Raw genomic sequence first — 16,717 nt, 5'->3', positions numbered from 1 at the left:
AAAGAAGCTACAACAGCGGGAGAGAAAAGTGAGTCAAGACTGCCACTGCTCTAAAGAAAGAAATAGGAGTAGGTGGTGGTCAGCAAGGCAGGAAAATACAGGAGGTGGCACCATGCAGACAAGAGGAGAATTCTTGTCCCCAAAAGAGAGAGAAGCCTGAAAACTAGCCTAGATGTTTGTTTGTGCCAGTAACCCTGTGCCTCAGGCGTGACCACACTTAAATTGATTCCTCCTGGGCTGTGAAAGCTCCAGGACTTGCTACAGACAAGTAAGTTCCCTTGTTGTATGGAACAGAGAAGGCACCTTTGAGCTAGCTTTTGCTGAAGCTTCCTGCAGCAGCTGGATCCCAAGCTGGTCCAGTCCTGCAGCTGGCACTGCAGGGGCATCTTGTGCATGTGCCAGCCTTTGCCCCTCCCTTCCCCAGCTCTGCCTGATGGCACCAGCAATAAATAGAACTGCTAAATAGAACTATAAACAAATTTGTGGAGGGCCCAGATAGATTTTGCAGGGAAGGCGGTTATCTCAGAAGTTAAGGCTCAGTCTACAGGCCTTAAACAAACACGTGGGAGTCAGGCTAGGGGTAAGATGAATTTCAGGTTTTCTCCTGTGGAGAAGCCAGGCTTTTGCCACAGCACTAATTATAAGCGCATCACAGCATTCACATCTGCTTCATGTGCAACAAAGGCACCTTTTGGCTTCTTACTTTCTCTACTGTTTGCACAGAAATCACTCTGAAAATCATCCTTGAGCCCTTAGAGGCTGTCCCCAGCACACATTTCTCCCTCCCAAGAGCAGGATACAGATATATGCGGTGCAACATATTCTGGTGAATTCTGCAGATAAAGATGTGCAGAGTCTAAGGCCAGGCTGACATCGCAGGAACTGCCTGTGCCCAGGGGCACAGACAAGTCAGGCTGTGTTCCTGCATCGACCCAAAACCCAAGCTCTGCCCAGGGATCTCAGTTCCTGCATGTCAGGTTGGAAATGCATGTTTCTGTGACAGAGTCTAGACACAACTTCTTGCTTTCTTTCTTCAAAGTGGTTCCCAGCGCTGCCACTGTCATCATTGTGGTGTGTGTGGGCTTCCTGGCACTGATGGTGATCCTCGGCATCCTGCGCATCCACTCCCTGCACCGGCGGGGAGTGGGGCAGGAGGTCCCTGGGGCTGCTGAGTCGGGGCACACCAGCGCTGGAGGCAAAGAGAGCGACATGTTCTGGGATGACTCGGCCCTCACCATCATCGTCAACCCCATGGAGGTGAGGAGCAGCCACTGTGGCAGGGGCTGGGCGGGCAGCTGTGTTGTCAGACCTTTCCCTTTATCCCGTATCTCACCTCCCCAGTCCTACCAGAGCTGTCAGGAGAGGGCAGCAGGGAGTGTGGAGGGCAGAGCTGGCCAGGGCATGGAGGATGATGACGACAGCACCGACTCGGAGACACCCGACTCCCCGGACAGCAGTGACATGAATGACCGGCACATCATCGGCAAAAGTGACGTCTCTCACCGCTACTAGGAGCTTTAAAACACCCGCCCAGTGGATCCCCCAAAAACGTATGGCAGGAAGGAGGAGGTGTCTTACTTTCAACTTCTTTCCCCCCCACACCGTGTACACATGTGCTCCTCCCTCATTGATCACCTCTGCCTCCCATGTTCCTTCATCTTCTGCCATTCTCCTTGTGGACATTCCCCACATTATTGACCCCCCCATCTGGCTCTCCAGAAACATGTGTCAGGGCACCTACACATGATGGTGGCAGGGTTCAAACTGTGATGCAGGCCTTGGAAAGAATGGAAATCTGAAAGGCAGAGCCAGCCATAGGGCTCAAAGTGGGGTTTCTCACAACCTCCCCAGATATTATATATATATATTGTATATTTTTTCAATGTTGTCATTTGAGGTTTATTCTCGTTTCATGCAAAAAAAAAAAAAAAAAAAAACCAAACAACCAACAAACCACTGCAGCTTTGTGTCGCTTTGTAAAATTGTCAATACTCCTAATACTAAATGAATGAAGGTAAGAAAGATGAGGAAACAAAGTGGATTTTAAAATAAATGGATTTCAAATAAAACATTCAGGACTTCTGCAGTTTTTCACTACAACCAGGGAAAGAAATAGTGTAGCCTCTAATGTGAAACTGGAGCTTGTCCAGAGCATGTATTTACTGAAATTACTACCTTATCTTGGGGAAGGGTTACATTTTTTAGCATATGTGATGAAACAAGAAAAACACATTACTCACCACTCTACTCCCTGCCTTTTTTTGAGAGTCAAAATACTCTCTAAACAAAATGTAGCCTTCCCCAGGACTCAGTGCTAGGGACTCACAGAGGAACAGAAGGCACTCCAACTGAAATCTTGAACACAGGAAAATAAAATAAATAAGGCTCTTTCCATACACTTAGTGTATCAACAGAAACAGGCCAAATCTCCTTAGCTTCATCTATCTTCTCACTTGATCTGCCTTCTTTATCAGTATGATACAGTATTTTTTATCCCAGGGGCTTCAGCTTGTAGAACAGCTCCAGCACTTCTAGGGGAAGGAGGCATTTTCCTCTTTCTGCTGAGCATGGAGGGGGTGGAAACACAACAAATACTAGCACAGCATGGCTCTGAGCCCAGCAGTAGCATGAGTTGTTAGGATAGTGCTTCAGAGCAGGTAGTGCTGCTTCCCTGGATCTACTTGGTCTGGTTTTTCAGACCCTGCAAGACAAAAAGGGGCTGTCAGCTGCCTCACACATGTTGGGGCAACGGCTGCAACATGTGAAGGACCCGAAGGAAAATTCTGCAATTTGTTGGCAGCCAAGGTTGAGAAATCCTCCTTAGTGGCAAGAACAGTAGGTGAGAGTGGAAGAGCCCCTCTGAGGGCAAAGGTTGCAACACAAGATCTCTGCTTGCTGCAGTTCTCTCAGGTGTTTCAGCTCTAGCCTGTCTTCATGCCTAACTGTCCCCACGTAAGGTTGCTACGGGGTCCAAAAGAAGTGAACATGCTGGGGCTAAGACACTCTTACACTCTTCTGCTTTGTCTACTTCCCAGTAAGTTCCATGCCTCTGTTTCATCAAGGGAGTTTACAACAGGCACTGTCAAACCAGTGCCCTGACATCTTGAAGCACTGGAATAATTCAAGTCTCCAGAAGGAAAAAAAAGCTGCACTGTGCATGCTGGAGCAAAAAACTTGGCACAAAGTAGTCGTTGTGTCCTGAGAATGCCCAACCCAGATCTGACCCGTGACAAAAAGCACCACCTCTCAGAGCACTGCAAAAGACCAGGTCTCAGGACCACGATGTCCCTACATCTCCACAGCAGCCTCAGCCAAGTGCTACAGCTTACAAGGTGGAAGAGGCCAAATGTACAATGAGTTCATAGGTCACCATCATGATGGCTGCATTTGGGATCTGGCGGATCAGGTGCGCCAGGAGCCCCCGGTATAATGCCAAGGGTCCCTCTTCACGGGCCACGAGCTGCAGAGTCTGTGTAAAGGAACGGTACCGTGACCCTGCCTCTCGCAACCGTGTCCGAATGACCTCTGGAGAGACAAGAAGAGAAGCCATATATTAGCAGATGGATCCCACGGGCATGGCATCTCCCCCCAGGGGGACAGAAGCAAGGATGGTGGACCCGCTCACCGTGTGGATATGCAAGGCACGTAGCACATGTTTTGGAGACAGCAGCAGCGCACATTAGTCCGACGAAATCATCGTCGTTTGGTGGAACTGTGAGTGATGGGGGATGGGAATGCTGGCTGTTTCTCAGCTCCTTTTTCAGTGCTTCATAGATGACGAAGTGTATGATGGTCTCTGACACTCCCGCATAGGAGGCAGTGATCCCACGGTAAAATCCACGCAGGCCTTCAGTGCGGTACACGTGCATGGCACACTGGAGAGCATTGTTGGCCATCTCCCCCTTCACCCTGGAAAGAAGGGAGATGGTTAGGACACCATACTGCACCTGGCCTACAGTGCTATTGTGAACACAGCCGTAAACCTCTTGCCCAGCCTAAGACTTGCCATGTTCTGACGAGAAATCACAGACCTCTCTCTGCCCACCACCCCCCAACCCAATCCTGATGTGACATCGAGTGGCTCTGCACTGCTGGCCTGCCTTACCTGGCTTCCAGCTGCATCCTGGTTTTCACTAACCAGATGGGATTGGTGAGTGTGGCTGAGCTAATGCCTGGGGAACAGAAAAGGAAGACAGCAGTGAGTGCCAGGATCACGCTGACAGTTCGTGAAGAGGTGCTGATCTATCAGCTCTCTGAGCTCTGCTTGGCAAGCTGCAAGCATTTGCAATTTGACAATGACCTTGAGAAGAGATATTTAGGGCAGACTATTTGATTCTCCTCCTCCCCTATTCTAGCCTTTGTCTAGTGGTAATTAGCTCTTCTGCCTCCAATAAAACCATACTAACAGGCCCTGGTGTTACAAAAAGGCAGGAAACAGCATGCTAATTTTGCAAGAGTGGAGGATTTTGTTAGAGAACTGGGATATATCGAGAGAAATGGTTCTGTGAGTAGCCTAAATTACACACTGCCTTCTCCCTCTCACAGCAGAATAGAGCTCATGATAGCAGCTGAAGGGGTAAAGACTAGACTTAAAGAGATGAGCTCAAGAAGAATGAAGAGTGAGAAAACATTTTGTTACCCAAGGAACTCACTTCTCCACATGTGGAGGGAGAAAACTTCAGAAGAGCAATGGAGAAGGAATGAAACACATAGACATTTCCAGACAGAAGGACCTCTTGGCTTTGATTTGAGACAGAAAAGGCTCACCTGCACAGGCTGCTGCTAGTATGTGTACTTTCTTGGACTCTGGTACCAGGACAGTATTAAGCCTCTCCTTAGTAGCAGAATATGCAGCAAAATATATAGCCCTGGTTGGAAAAAAATACAGAAGAGGTTACAGCTCCCCTGTGAGGAGCAGAGACACTACTGTGCAGTTTCACTCCAACTTTTCTTACTCCCAGCACAGTTTTGTCTAACATGACATCAGATACCATTTATACCTGGCTCACAGGATTAATCTTAACACTATGATCAGAAGCTCCAGAAGATGTCTGTGTGAGGGGCATGTAAGCACAAGGCCCAGACAGCTTTCAGAAAGTGGAGCAACAGTTACTACACAGGTCCCTTAAAAAGTGTACAACATGAGTAGGCACTGCCATGGAGCAGTACTCACCGGGAAGGAGCAACCCCAGCGAGGTTTGGACCCAGACCTCGGAACAGGGACCGTTTGCCTTCCTTCTCAAGGATGGCCCTACAGAAGGAAATGAACAGAGAAATCAGCAGAATAACTAAGGTGCAGGTTCTCCTATTCCTCCTCCTTCTTTGTTCTTCAGTATTTCTTATAGCACCCTCTCCTCACTTCCCATGTTATTCTTTTTCTTCCCTGCTCTCATTTTCTTTCCAATCACTTCTCCTGTCTCCTTTGGTCATGGAACCTGGAAATGCTTGTGTTGGAAATGACCTTAAAGATCATCTATTTCCAACTACATTTTACACTAGTCATCCTATTCTTGATAATGCTATCCCTCTGGGTCTGATCAAACCACTAGCTGAGAAATTTCTCACAGTCCCCTAAGGTGCTTTGCAGAGCACAGATCACTGGTGAGAAGCAGATATATCTGTGCTCTGATCAAACTTTCTATTGCACTTGTGGCTTCCAGAGCCTCAGCTCAATTCTCTTTATCTCTTGCCTCACACCCTCCACACGATGGCCAAACCATCACCTCCCTGGTGCTAACATGCACATTGCCCTGTCCTACTCACCTCAGCAGCTTGAGCACTCCAGGAGACGGTGGGGTGGGATTCATCAGCCTCACACTCATCCCTGGCAGCTGTATCTCTGGGAGGTACAGAGGCCGCAGCGCCAGCTGGGATGACTGCAGACGTGTCTTCACCACTTCCAGGGGACAGGTCAGGATGGCTCCAGCTGTGCCACCACATCTAGGGCATAGCAGCACACTTAAGAATGATCTCTGTGCCATAACAGGGCAATATTTCTGACCCTGCTTGTCCACAACTTCTCCCCTCTGGAAGAGGAGTTTCGGTACCCCAGCCTGTGTCACACATGACCTCCTGCTCTGACACTGATTAACGGAACAGCTCCGCTTGGGACATCATCTGGCAGCCTCACTCTGAAACCTTACTCAGTATTTGAGACAAAGAGTCCCAAGTCCATGGGGACTCAGCAGTCCCCCAGGCCAGCATTTCTGCTGCCCATCCTCACTGCAAAGCCTTCTGCTGAGGTCACCAGGCACCGTGGCCCACATGTCGCCACAGCCACACTGGCTCACACAGGGGCAGCACAGAACTCTCCCACCTCTCAGCCTCCCTGTGTCTTTAATCCATAATTACATCAGACACACATTTGCAAGGCCCTGTAAGCAAGATCTGTATTTTCTGCCAACAGCCAGGCTCTCTCCAAGCCTGGCTTGCCTAATGAAAGAGGACCCTGACCTTCAGCAGGCAGAACCTATTTTTGGAACTCGTGAACCATCTCCATCAACGGGTCTCATCACACTGCAGGAATGCTGAAAGGACACATATCCGCTTTTTCCCTTTCCACCACCCAGGGACAAGTCAGAACTGATACATTTGGTTTTCAGCTTCTGCTCCTCTAAATCCTCTGACTGATAACTCTGCTCTTCTAGAGGATGCTCAGTACCTGAAAGACCATTTTGAGATGAATTTGCATGTAAGCCATGCAAGAGGCTTTGACAAATGGATGATCATTCACATCCGCTACAGCCAAAGTTGCTTTGCTTCACAAGAGATGGAGGCTTAATAAAAAGCTCACTCTGCTCCAAAGAAAGAAAAGCCAACCAAAGAAATACAAGATATCAGGAAGTGTCAGGTATATCATCAGAATTACATGTGACAGTGCAGGACAGCAAATAGCGAGAGTTCTGAAGAACTATTTTGAAAAAGTCTACAGAGCTCGGTGGACATACACAGTATTCTCACAGCCTTTGCTCCTAGGCCTTCATTATCATTGCCAACAGGAATGGGGGCAAAAAAAAAGAGAAAAAAAAGAGACCTGGATGCCTACTGCACTGACATCCAAGAGATATGGCAGATAGGAGATTATGCAGCTAATGATGCCAGCAACTAGCTATGCTATTCCGTAACACTCACGTTGCTTTGTCAAGCCCTTGGCAGATGTACACATCTGGCAGATATGGTGACGACTTGCAGAGCAGTCCATCAGCAGCAATTTCCCTCAGGAGGTATATGATGAGTGGTGGGAGTCTGGCAACATGACTCCTGAATTTAGCTCCAGCTCAGAAGACAACACACAGCGAAGCAGTGAACACCCTGGCTCAGGTTCTCTGAGTGAACAAGTGGATTAAGCACAGACACCAAGACACAGCCTACGCAGCAATCCAGAGTTGCATGAGGCAGGCTCTTCTTATACAAAGGCCACATTGATTCTTCCCATATAGACCATATTCACTTAGGGGTCCAACAATCTGTTCTTTACCATAGATTCTATTAATTTGTCTTATTCAGGCTCCAGACTTACATGTCTGCTGTTTCTTTGACCAGGAGTACAGTCTCCAGTTCAGGAGAAGATTTGAGTACAGTGGTGACAAGGTTTAAAAGGTCCATACAGGGCAGTTTCAACTCCTTATCTCAAAGCTGAGCAAACAATACACCAGGAAGACATTGAGAGAAGCAATTGATTGGTATATTAATTCTTCTCTCTAATAGTGCATAAGGAAGCAAAAGTTTATGTAATGTTCTCTTAATATCTAACTTCTTGAAGAAGTCCTCACCTGCAATGGTCAGGATCTGAGCTTGAACACATGCTTCCAGTATATATAAAAGTTTCCTGAGGTCAAGTTCCTGAAACTACTGATACATACAGAGAACAAAAGATTATTATAAAAGCAAGAATAACAATTAAAGAAATTGTTACTCCTTGGCCATTTAATCAGCAGAAAGAGACTGTGAGGTGAAGGGCCACTATGAGCCACTATGTCTCAATGGCAAGACAAAAGGGAAAAAGAACACCCATTAATTTAAGCTAAGGAAATGAGGGGTACCAGCTGTTCAAAACTAGAAGAAATCTCAACTAGGATGTATGAAAGACATAGGTCTGCAAAATTCTTCTGTTTCAGGAGAAATGGAAAATTATGTATCATTACTCTAGAAGCAGGAACTAAAGCAATTTCTGCAAAATAGGATGAAGAGCAGCAGATAAAGATGAGTACAACATGTACTCTGAGAGCAAAGCCATGGCAAAAAGTGCTAATTGAAGAAGGCGGGTAATTTTACCTTAGAAAATGGTATTTGCCTCTAGATCTTGCTTTCACATTTTAAAGGGAAAACTGACGAGTTTGAGGTGATGCAAGAAAAGGATTAGTTGAGAAATACAAAAGACACTGTTAACATTTTTAAATTATCTAAAAAGTGTATAAGCACATGCAAGAGGTGACAAGGTTTACTGGTAATTCATGTTAGCTCTTAGGCTAGCCAAAAATTAAGACGGGTTGAAGATCTTCATTTAAGAATAGCAATGCTGGATCAGGCAAACCTGCAGTTAAACCACGTTTCTGCCTAGGATACAGACAAATAAAGGTTACTTACAGAAGAGTAGGAGAAGTACCTCCAGAACACACTCCCAGCTTCCCACAACTTTCAGTTCAGGGATTTCCTCAGCCAGAAATGTTGCCTTGCTTTTAGCAGCCTTCAACACATTATTTTTCGTTCATCTTTTCAAAATTCTTCCTGGACACATGAGAAGCCTTTACCCTCAACTATGCTGTGGCCAGGAGTCCCACAGTTTAACCGCACACTGTTGGAAGAACTATGTTTTTGCATTAGCTCTGAAGAAACCTCTCACAAGTTTCTTTGGCTGGTCCCCAGTTCTTATACTGGAAGTGGAGAGCTGCTCCTTCATGAATGAGACCCTGTTTTGTTTCATTACATAAACCAGTAATATTAAATATAGTGCACCAATAAACTGAACTTCTCATTCATGTCTTATTCACATTATTATCCCTATGGTTTTAATTAGCTGTAATTTAGGAGGATTGATTAATGGATGAGGACGAGATACAGACTGACAACATTCCCACTAGTGACATTCTTGTCACTAGCCAAACTCTCAGTTTTTCAGGAACCGCGGTGGAAAAAGATGAAGAAAAGCTTGAGAAAACTAAGAAAGAATAATGTATTAAGAAAGTCTAAGATGCAATGATCATACAGTTCAAAGGATAAATTAATAAAATAATAACATGTACAAAATAACAACGGGAACAGAGAGGACAAGTACACGTATGCAAAGATTGACATAGCACAAGAACTGCACTAGCTGCAGAAAACTGGAAATATACCAATTAAAAGCAATTAAATTATGTGCCTTATTGTACATGCAGCATCACAGGCTTCACTGTCACACGGACTCCAGCAGCTTGGTGGGATTTGAAAGAGACTAGGTGGCTGCCTAAGCAGAGGACTTCTGCAGTTACTCAGCAAAGTCCGGAGGTCCACAGTATCTTATGCTTTAGGGCACTGTAAACTTACTTGAAGCTCATTGTTTTGAGACTTTAAAGGGAGGAAGGGGGAAACGCCACGGGACAAATCACTTGCTCAAGGGCACGCTTCTAATGCCGAGGGGCACCGCTGGGCTCCGAAGAGCTGACTCACCAGAAAGAGCCGCACTATTTAAAGCCAGAGAATTCACACAGGAATCTCAGCCACGCGCTGATGGAGAGAGCTGGCCGCCCTCCCCAACACATGGATGCCCCACCACTTGTCCCGCCGGAGAGGCCCCGTGAAGCCTCTCGTTCAGCACCCCGCTTCCCTTGCCCCGCATCCCCGGCAGGTCCCGGCTGGATGTAACTCCTCACCGGGAGGCTCTCCGCCTTCCCCAGCCGCGGAGCCCGACATTCCCGCCGGCGCTGCGGGGCTGCTGCAGGGCGCCGAGCCCCGATCGGGACCCGGCACAGCCGCGGCCCGCGGGCACCGCCGGGGGCTGCTCTGCCCCGGCTCCCCGGCGGCGGCTGCTGCCGGAGCCGCGGCCCGAATCCCGCCCTCCTGCCCCTCCGCCTCCCGGGGCACTCACCCTCCGGCGAGCAGGTGGAGCAGCGTGCTGTGCTGCGACATGGCCCCGGCGCTGCGGCCCCGGCCCGCCCGCAGGAGCGGCGGAAGGGGCGGGCGGGGCGCCGTGAGGGGACCCAGGGCCGCTCCCTGCAGATGTACGCGTGAGGGCTCACTCGGCTCCTTCGGCCCGGCCACTCAAGGCTCTTCCATTAAAAACAAACCAACAACCACACCCCCCGCAAGCCGTCAAACCTCCCCCTGAACTTAAACAAACTCGTCTTTGTTTTGCAATAGGGGAACCGAGGCGAACTGACTGTGGGTTTTTTTGACCACGGGCAAGCGATGGGTCGAAGAGCTGAGCCAAGTCGTTCCTGACGCTCGTCCTCGCTCATGGGACCAGAGAAGCTTCTTCGGATGTTTGGTCTCCACAAAAACCCCCAACCCTCTGAAAAAATTAGGCCCATGACTTTGAAGTTCGGAGGATCAGTGTGAGAAAGACTGAATATTCAGGAGCTAAAGATCCTCTGTTGCTTTTTCAAATGCACAGTTTCAGAGCGCATCAGAGTTCATTGAATATCATCTTCCTTAAAAAAAGAAGAATGTACATCAACATGATGCTGTTGCCAAAAAGGCACACATCAGATCAGTTCATGTGTTTAGGAGGATAGCCTGTAGGTCAGATGAAACAAGCTGTCAGAACAGCTCTGTACTGCTGTGACTTCACTCACAGCGCTGACACAGGGCTGAGTGTCCAGCTTGGGTACCACACTGCTACAACAGAGACAAATGTGGGAAGTGAATCCACAGAGGGCAATAACTACTCTGACCACTCAAACAGAAGGTTTGAAATAAAATGCAGCCTTTAGTCTAGAGAAGAAGGAATTAAGGAAGACATGGCAACTGAGTCCAATCAAGTACAAAGATATTTTGAAAAGGAAATGAGTACCTTAACTGCGGTGGAAAAGAACAGAACTATCAGCTCACCCAATAGCACCTGTCACTACCTGGGCAATGAAGGGAAGATCAGTAAAAAGACTGGCTTTCTGGTCAGTGAAAGTGGAAACTGGTCAAAGATACATAGAAGCTCCAAGCATTTTTCACTTGTCTTCACTGTGGTGCTAGCTAGGTGAATATCTTAGCTAGCACCACCTGCAAGTGGGGAAAAAGTCATTTTACATTTCTAAGCACTTAGGGAAAGTCAAGGTTTTCAGACCAATTAGGACTGATGAACTTCATCCTGTGATGGCTGGAGAGCTGGAGAATGGCCCACTGGCTCTTATCTTTGAGATATCTAGGCAATGGAGTGGTTCAGAAAATTGGAAAAGGCAAAATATATTGGCCATTTAAAGAAAGAAAATCTGATTAATTACTGGCCAGCCAACATTATTTTACTGCCTTCCCCTGTGTTACTAGAACAAATAAATATGATGTAGTCAACTCACATTTTCCAAAAGGAAGAGATCAAGTTAAACCAATCTTTCATGGCAGGCTTGTCCTTATGGTCAAGAAAGTAACAATAGATGCTAAATTTTTGATTTCAGTAGGATTTTTACTCTGTTTCATCTGACAGTCTAACAAGCACATTTGGAAACACGGGAAACTGGATCCACTGAAATCACTGTTGGGAGAGTCTGATGCTGATTGGAAAATTCTAAGATTAGTTTTTGATCCTATGCTGTCTATCTGTAAAGAAATATCAAGGAGTCCTGCAGAAACATGCTTTCAATGTGCTATTAGTGTTTTTTTTATTCAGTGATTTATACAGTGGACTAGAAAATTGTGTCTATTAAAATTTGTAGACAACATTAACCTGAGAGAGGTTGCAAAGGATTTGGTAGAGAAAATTTGTATACAAATGGTTTTGATCAATGTGAGAAATAGCCTGAAAGCATAGAAACACCATTTAATAAAAGCACGTGCTAAGTTTTGCACTTGGAAAGAAACAATGAATTTCACAAAGTTAGGATGGTGAATAGTTAGACAGAGACCTCCATTTTGTCACTGCTTTCCGTCAGTCACAGGAGCTTCAGCAGAGTATTGGTACTCAGAACAGGTGAAGGATGCAGAGCCTGGAATAGCCTTTTCAGTAGCACTACTATTTTCTTCTCTCATCTATCCAAGAGTTATTGAGGCCCCCTGATATTTTAGTTCTTGCTGCCAAATTATTTACACTTCACTTTCAGGGGTGCATTAACTCTGCTTCTTTTCCTGTTGCCTTCAGATTGGACCCTCTGCCTTCTGCTGGCAAGCAGAAATAGTTGTATCCTGCTTCAGCAGGATACTTATCCACCAACAACTATAGCTGTGGTTGTACTGGATGCTCTGCCACCACTGCCACTTCTGGTCCTCCCCGTTGCATCAAAGTCTTTTGGGACTCTAAGGGATAAAAGGCTATTCAGTCCTTCAGAAGGAAGGCTGTGGGAGCTTTTTTTTTTTTTTTTTTTATAGAGCAGTGTTTCCTTGTCCCTGTCATGAACCAGAAGGCCAAGCTGGTGTCATTGGCATACCCCAAAACCATGTTCCAAATATTTACAAATCAAAACTACTTCACGTCTTCCTCCATGCTCAGTCTGGGATGGCTTTTGGATTTCTGTCCATGCCTTATTTCAATGCCTACACTTCCCTTTTCCATGTCTTTCTGCAGTCTCTTGGTTTTACTTAGGAGCAGCCTTGCTCACCTCTTCTTCTTGCAAGTAATTTGGGATTCTGCCCCACAGTATTCTCCATCCCTCTCTCTTCAAGTGCTCTTGCTAACCCTTGACCACAGCACACACAGCAATGGCATTCAGTAATAGCAGGTGAGTCTTGTTTTAATCTTCCAGGATACCAGAAGTGTGCTTTCAGAATGAATCTTCCAGTAATCCCTGCTTGCTGGGCTGGGGTTTATCCTGCAGGACAGCCTTGTGTGCAAACAGGATTCCTTTTTGGTGGTGCTAAGCTGCACATAGGGCACACCTCGTGGATGTCAATCACTAACTGGTGTGCTGTCCAGGTGACCAAGGAAGACATAGTCCAAAGTGAAGCTCCCCAAGCGTGTTTGGTGTGGGTGTTTTATTTCTAGCCTCAATTATTGTAACTTTAAAGGCCTGTTCCTGTTGAGGCACACATACTACTTGCTAGCACAGAACTGGCTATAGATGCCACATGCATTTCAAAGCTGTAAGGAGAGCAGGCAGGAGGACCTGCTGTCAAAGAATTGTGTCTATAACTGCACCAGATTTCTGTCACATTTTGGACAGATGAAGTGAACCTGACAAATCTGGAGAGGACCCTGCAGAGGAGAATACTCTTTTAAAAGAAGTAGGTGGGATTTGATTCTGAAAACAATTTATTTCTAGCACCCTAGTGTCACGGGAGGCAGCACACATCGTGCAACCCCCTGTTGGTGCTTTTCCCATTCTTTTAGAGGCTACACACAAATGACCTCTGAACTCTGACAAGTTGGCTTGTCCTTTGGAACCACGAATGTAGAAGAATCAAGGCTGGGAAGGAGTTGACATTTCTATGGTTTATCTGAAGGTATCACACACTTTTCAGCTAAATGTGTGCACTCTCAACCTGTGGCTGCCGGCTGCAACATTTTAGTTATCCCAGAGCAAATAGTAAAGTATCAGTCCATCAGCCAGACAAATGTGTACTGATACCGTATACACTCATCTACACATATATGGGCGTATATATATATATATACATATACATCGTGTTGAATATGTATATGAATATATATATATCAAGATATGTTTATGTATTCAAATTTATGTATATATATGTATTTATGTCTATTCACAAACATAACGAGATGTATATAGTGCATACGTGTACATATCTCTTGTATATACACATACCATACACATCTCGTTGAATATATATATGAATTTATGTACATTTTCACATACAGCGGGATGTGTATAGCACATACCATATACATATACACACCGTTTCACGGCCAGCAGAGGGGCACACCCCTCGGGAGCCGGCTCCGGAGCAGTGCCGGCGGCGGCCCGGCAGACCCAGCCCCTTTAAGGCGCTGCGGCTGCGGTCCCTTTAAGGCTGGCCCCGCCCCGCCGCGCCAGCCCAGCGCGCCGCGGCGGCCCCAGGTACGGAGCGGGCGGGGGAGCCCCGCGGCCCCTCCGGGCGGAGCGGGACGGAGAACGGGGGCGGCCGGGCGGGGGCGCGGGGCTCGGGCCGGGGGCCGCGGCCTTGCTGTCCCAAGCGGCGGGTGGGTGAGTGCGTGTCCGTCCGCTCCCGGGCCGGGCCTGCGGGGGAGGCGGCGCTGGCGGGCGGCAGCCGGGTCGGGGTCAGGCGGTCGCTCCGCCCGGCGCTCACCCGCTGTCTGTGCCGCCCCGGCGCCAGGTGCAGGCGCGGCGGGGTTCGGCGTCGACCCTCTCTCCCTCCGCGCCCGAGGCCATGGCCATGAGGGAGCTGGTGGAGCCGGAGTGCGGGGGTTCCAACCCCCTGATGAAGCTGGCGGGGCACTTCACCCAGGACAAGGCCCTGAGGCAGGAAGGACTGCAGGGCCCTCTGGCCTGGCCCCCCGGGGCACCCGAAGCCGCAGCCGTGAGTATTGCTCTGCTCGCTGGGCTGGCTCTGCGTCCTGCCGGGGGCTGGGCCGCTCAGCTCGGGCTGGGGGTGAGCAGCGCGGGGGGCTCTCGGTGCAGCTGCTGTCGTGTTGTGGGGTTTTTGCGGAAAAAGGCCCAGGGGTCACCCGAATCGGGGTTGTGGGGTGAGGGCATGTTTGTGCTCACTCAGGGGATGTTGGTGGCTGTGGTGAGCTGTGTGCCTTGCTGTCACAGGCCCCACGCCAGATAAGTGGGAGGGTGTTGGACAGGATCCCTCAAAGTGTTGCTGCTCCTTTAGTAGGCAGCTAGGGCAAGAAAGTGTTGACAGCTTAAGCTCAAGGAAGAGGAAGATACAATCTAATTGGGTCACTCTGTGAGTGTGTGTAGAGAGGGGCATGGGATCAAAAGTTTGACGTGATTGCCCACTATTCCCTGCAGGTATCCAAACCACTGGGAGTAGCCACCGAAGATGAGGTAAGAACAGATTAATTCCTCTCCTTATGGCTTTTGATTAATCTTCTTAAAGTTTTTCTCATCACCACTATTTGTTATTTTACCCCATACCTGATGCTGTCATTTTCTTCTGACAAGCCCTTCTTTCACGCTCCATAGCCTGTTCATCTTCTGTGCAATGTTTGTAATCCATCTCTGTCTTTGGCAGCTGGTTGGAGAGTTTCTGCAAGCTCAGAATGCCCCTTTGCTATCCCGTGCACCCCAGACCTTTAAGATGGATGACCTGTTGGCTGAGATGCAAGAGATTGAACAGTCAAGCTTCCGACAGGCCCCTCAGCGAGGTGAGGGGAGCTGAAGTAGGTGGAGAGCTGCAAAAGATCTTGATGCTATGGTTAAGCTCCTAGTAGGGTGTTTCCTATCTGTTAAGCTCTTCTGAGATTGTATCTGGAGTATTGTTTCTGGATTTGGGCTTCCCAATACACTGATCTATTGGAACAAGTTCATTAGAGATCGATAAAATATTCAGGGACAGGAATCCATGTTGTAAGAAGAAAGGCTGAGGGAACTGGACGTTTTAATCTGGGTAAGAGGAGTCTGAGGGGCAGGGGAGGTGGAGTGTTTTGTTGCTATCTTCAGCAGCCATGGTCAGGATCTTCACAGCAATAGTCAGGAGAAGGACAAGGGGTAATGGACACAATTTGTGGAAAGGGGAACAGACTAGGTATGTGGAAACATTTCTTCCCTTGGAAGAGGCAGTTGAACTTCCCATCTAGAGAGGCTGGGGAATTGCCAGCCATGGACAAATTCAGAAGTTACCTGGTGAATGCTCTGAACAACCTCATCTCTAACTTTCATGTTAATCTGCTGTGAGAACTTGCAACCTCCAGAGACTCCTTCCAAGTGAAATATTTCTGTGATTTTATTCTAACAATCAGAGGTGATTAGGGCTAGCCTGGAACATGGAAATGATGCCTTTGAGTGCTCCAGTCCTCACTTCTGTTTTTTTTTCCCTCATGCAGCTCCAGGTGTGGCAGCCCTGGCCTTGTCTGAAAACTGGACCCAGGAATTCTTGGCTGCAGCAGATAATGCTGGTGATGTCTCTTCAGATTACAATGAGGCTGACTGGTCACAGGAGTTCATTGCTGAAGTGACAGGTGAAGTGTTCTTTTTTGGAATTACTGTCAAGATGATGCCCAGTCACATGCCTGTGTATAGTGAAGAGCTACTGAATAAGAAATTGGAGTATTGCTTTGGGCCCAGCAGTCAGTGTTTCCTGTAGCAGCTTTAATGGGGTGGAGGATAGGAAAACTGCTTTGTGATGGTGTTATGGTTAAGTCAAATTATGAACAATGTGGTGTGGAAGCTTTTATTTAGGTGTAAGGGTCTTTTGGTTTTGGCTTAGGTTACTTAGGGAATTTGGGAGAAGCATGCTATTTAAACTGCTTTTATAAAAGTTATGATTCAACTGATGCAAGTTGGAGATGGCCTTGTACTGCTTCTTGCTTACATGTTTTCTAATTCCCTTTTGCTAAATTTGCCTTTGGTACAAAGGTATATACTCTTTAGTGTGCTTTGGCCAAATATTTTATGTCAGCTGTATGAAGGTTAGAGGGGTGTTACAGCCTGGAACTGTACAAAGTGAGTGTTTCTTGCCCAAAAGT

The 16,717-nt window shown here is 47.4% G+C and overlaps 3 protein-coding genes across 9 annotated transcripts in view; 2 read left to right on the top strand and 1 right to left on the bottom strand.

Annotated features, from left to right (window-relative positions):
* CLSTN3 (calsyntenin 3) overlaps nucleotides 1-2,069 on the top strand; it is a 15,168-nt gene extending 13,099 nt beyond the window's left edge. The window contains exons 17-18 of the mRNA XM_086882627.1: nucleotides 1,040-1,257; nucleotides 1,342-2,069. Coding sequence (XP_086738753.1) covers nucleotides 1,040-1,257; nucleotides 1,342-1,512 — 389 coding nt within the window. The 3' untranslated portion in view covers nucleotides 1,513-2,069. The remainder of the gene's footprint in view (nucleotides 1-1,039; nucleotides 1,258-1,341) is intronic.
* On the bottom strand, nucleotides 1,875-10,780 carry LOC111924342 (solute carrier family 25 member 36-A-like). The gene is made up of 7 exons (XM_086882636.1): nucleotides 10,067-10,780; nucleotides 5,764-5,940; nucleotides 5,174-5,251; nucleotides 4,768-4,868; nucleotides 4,106-4,172; nucleotides 3,626-3,909; nucleotides 1,875-3,525 (listed from the first exon to the last, which is right to left on the bottom strand). The coding sequence occupies exons 1-7, from the start codon at nucleotides 10,105-10,107 to the stop codon at nucleotides 3,326-3,328; spliced, it is 948 nt and encodes a 315-aa protein (XP_086738762.1). The 5' UTR covers nucleotides 10,108-10,780; the 3' UTR covers nucleotides 1,875-3,325.
* Nucleotides 10,171-16,717, top strand: part of PEX5 (peroxisomal biogenesis factor 5) — a 24,379-nt gene continuing 17,832 nt past the window's right edge. For 3 of the 7 annotated variants that reach the window (XM_086882633.1, XM_086882632.1, XM_086882629.1), the window contains exons 1-5: nucleotides 12,470-14,141; nucleotides 14,398-14,601; nucleotides 15,042-15,077; nucleotides 15,265-15,397; nucleotides 16,076-16,210. In XM_086882633.1, the coding sequence (XP_086738759.1) occupies nucleotides 13,923-14,141; nucleotides 14,398-14,601; nucleotides 15,042-15,077; nucleotides 15,265-15,397; nucleotides 16,076-16,210 (727 nt within the window). In that variant the 5' untranslated portion in view covers nucleotides 12,470-13,922. Of the gene's footprint in view, nucleotides 11,091-12,469; nucleotides 14,142-14,216; nucleotides 14,268-14,362; nucleotides 14,602-15,041; nucleotides 15,078-15,264; nucleotides 15,398-16,075; nucleotides 16,211-16,717 lie in introns of those variants that run through there. The other 4 variants (XM_086882628.1, XM_086882635.1, XM_086882634.1 and 1 more) reach the window with 4 other exon arrangements.

The sequence above is a fragment of the Cyanistes caeruleus genome, chromosome 3, assembly GCF_971803275.1.
Source record: "Cyanistes caeruleus chromosome 3, bCyaCae1.hap1.1, whole genome shotgun sequence".
Classification (NCBI taxonomy): domain Eukaryota; kingdom Metazoa; phylum Chordata; class Aves; order Passeriformes; family Paridae; genus Cyanistes; species Cyanistes caeruleus.
This window is presented reverse-complemented; position numbering and strand designations above follow the sequence as displayed.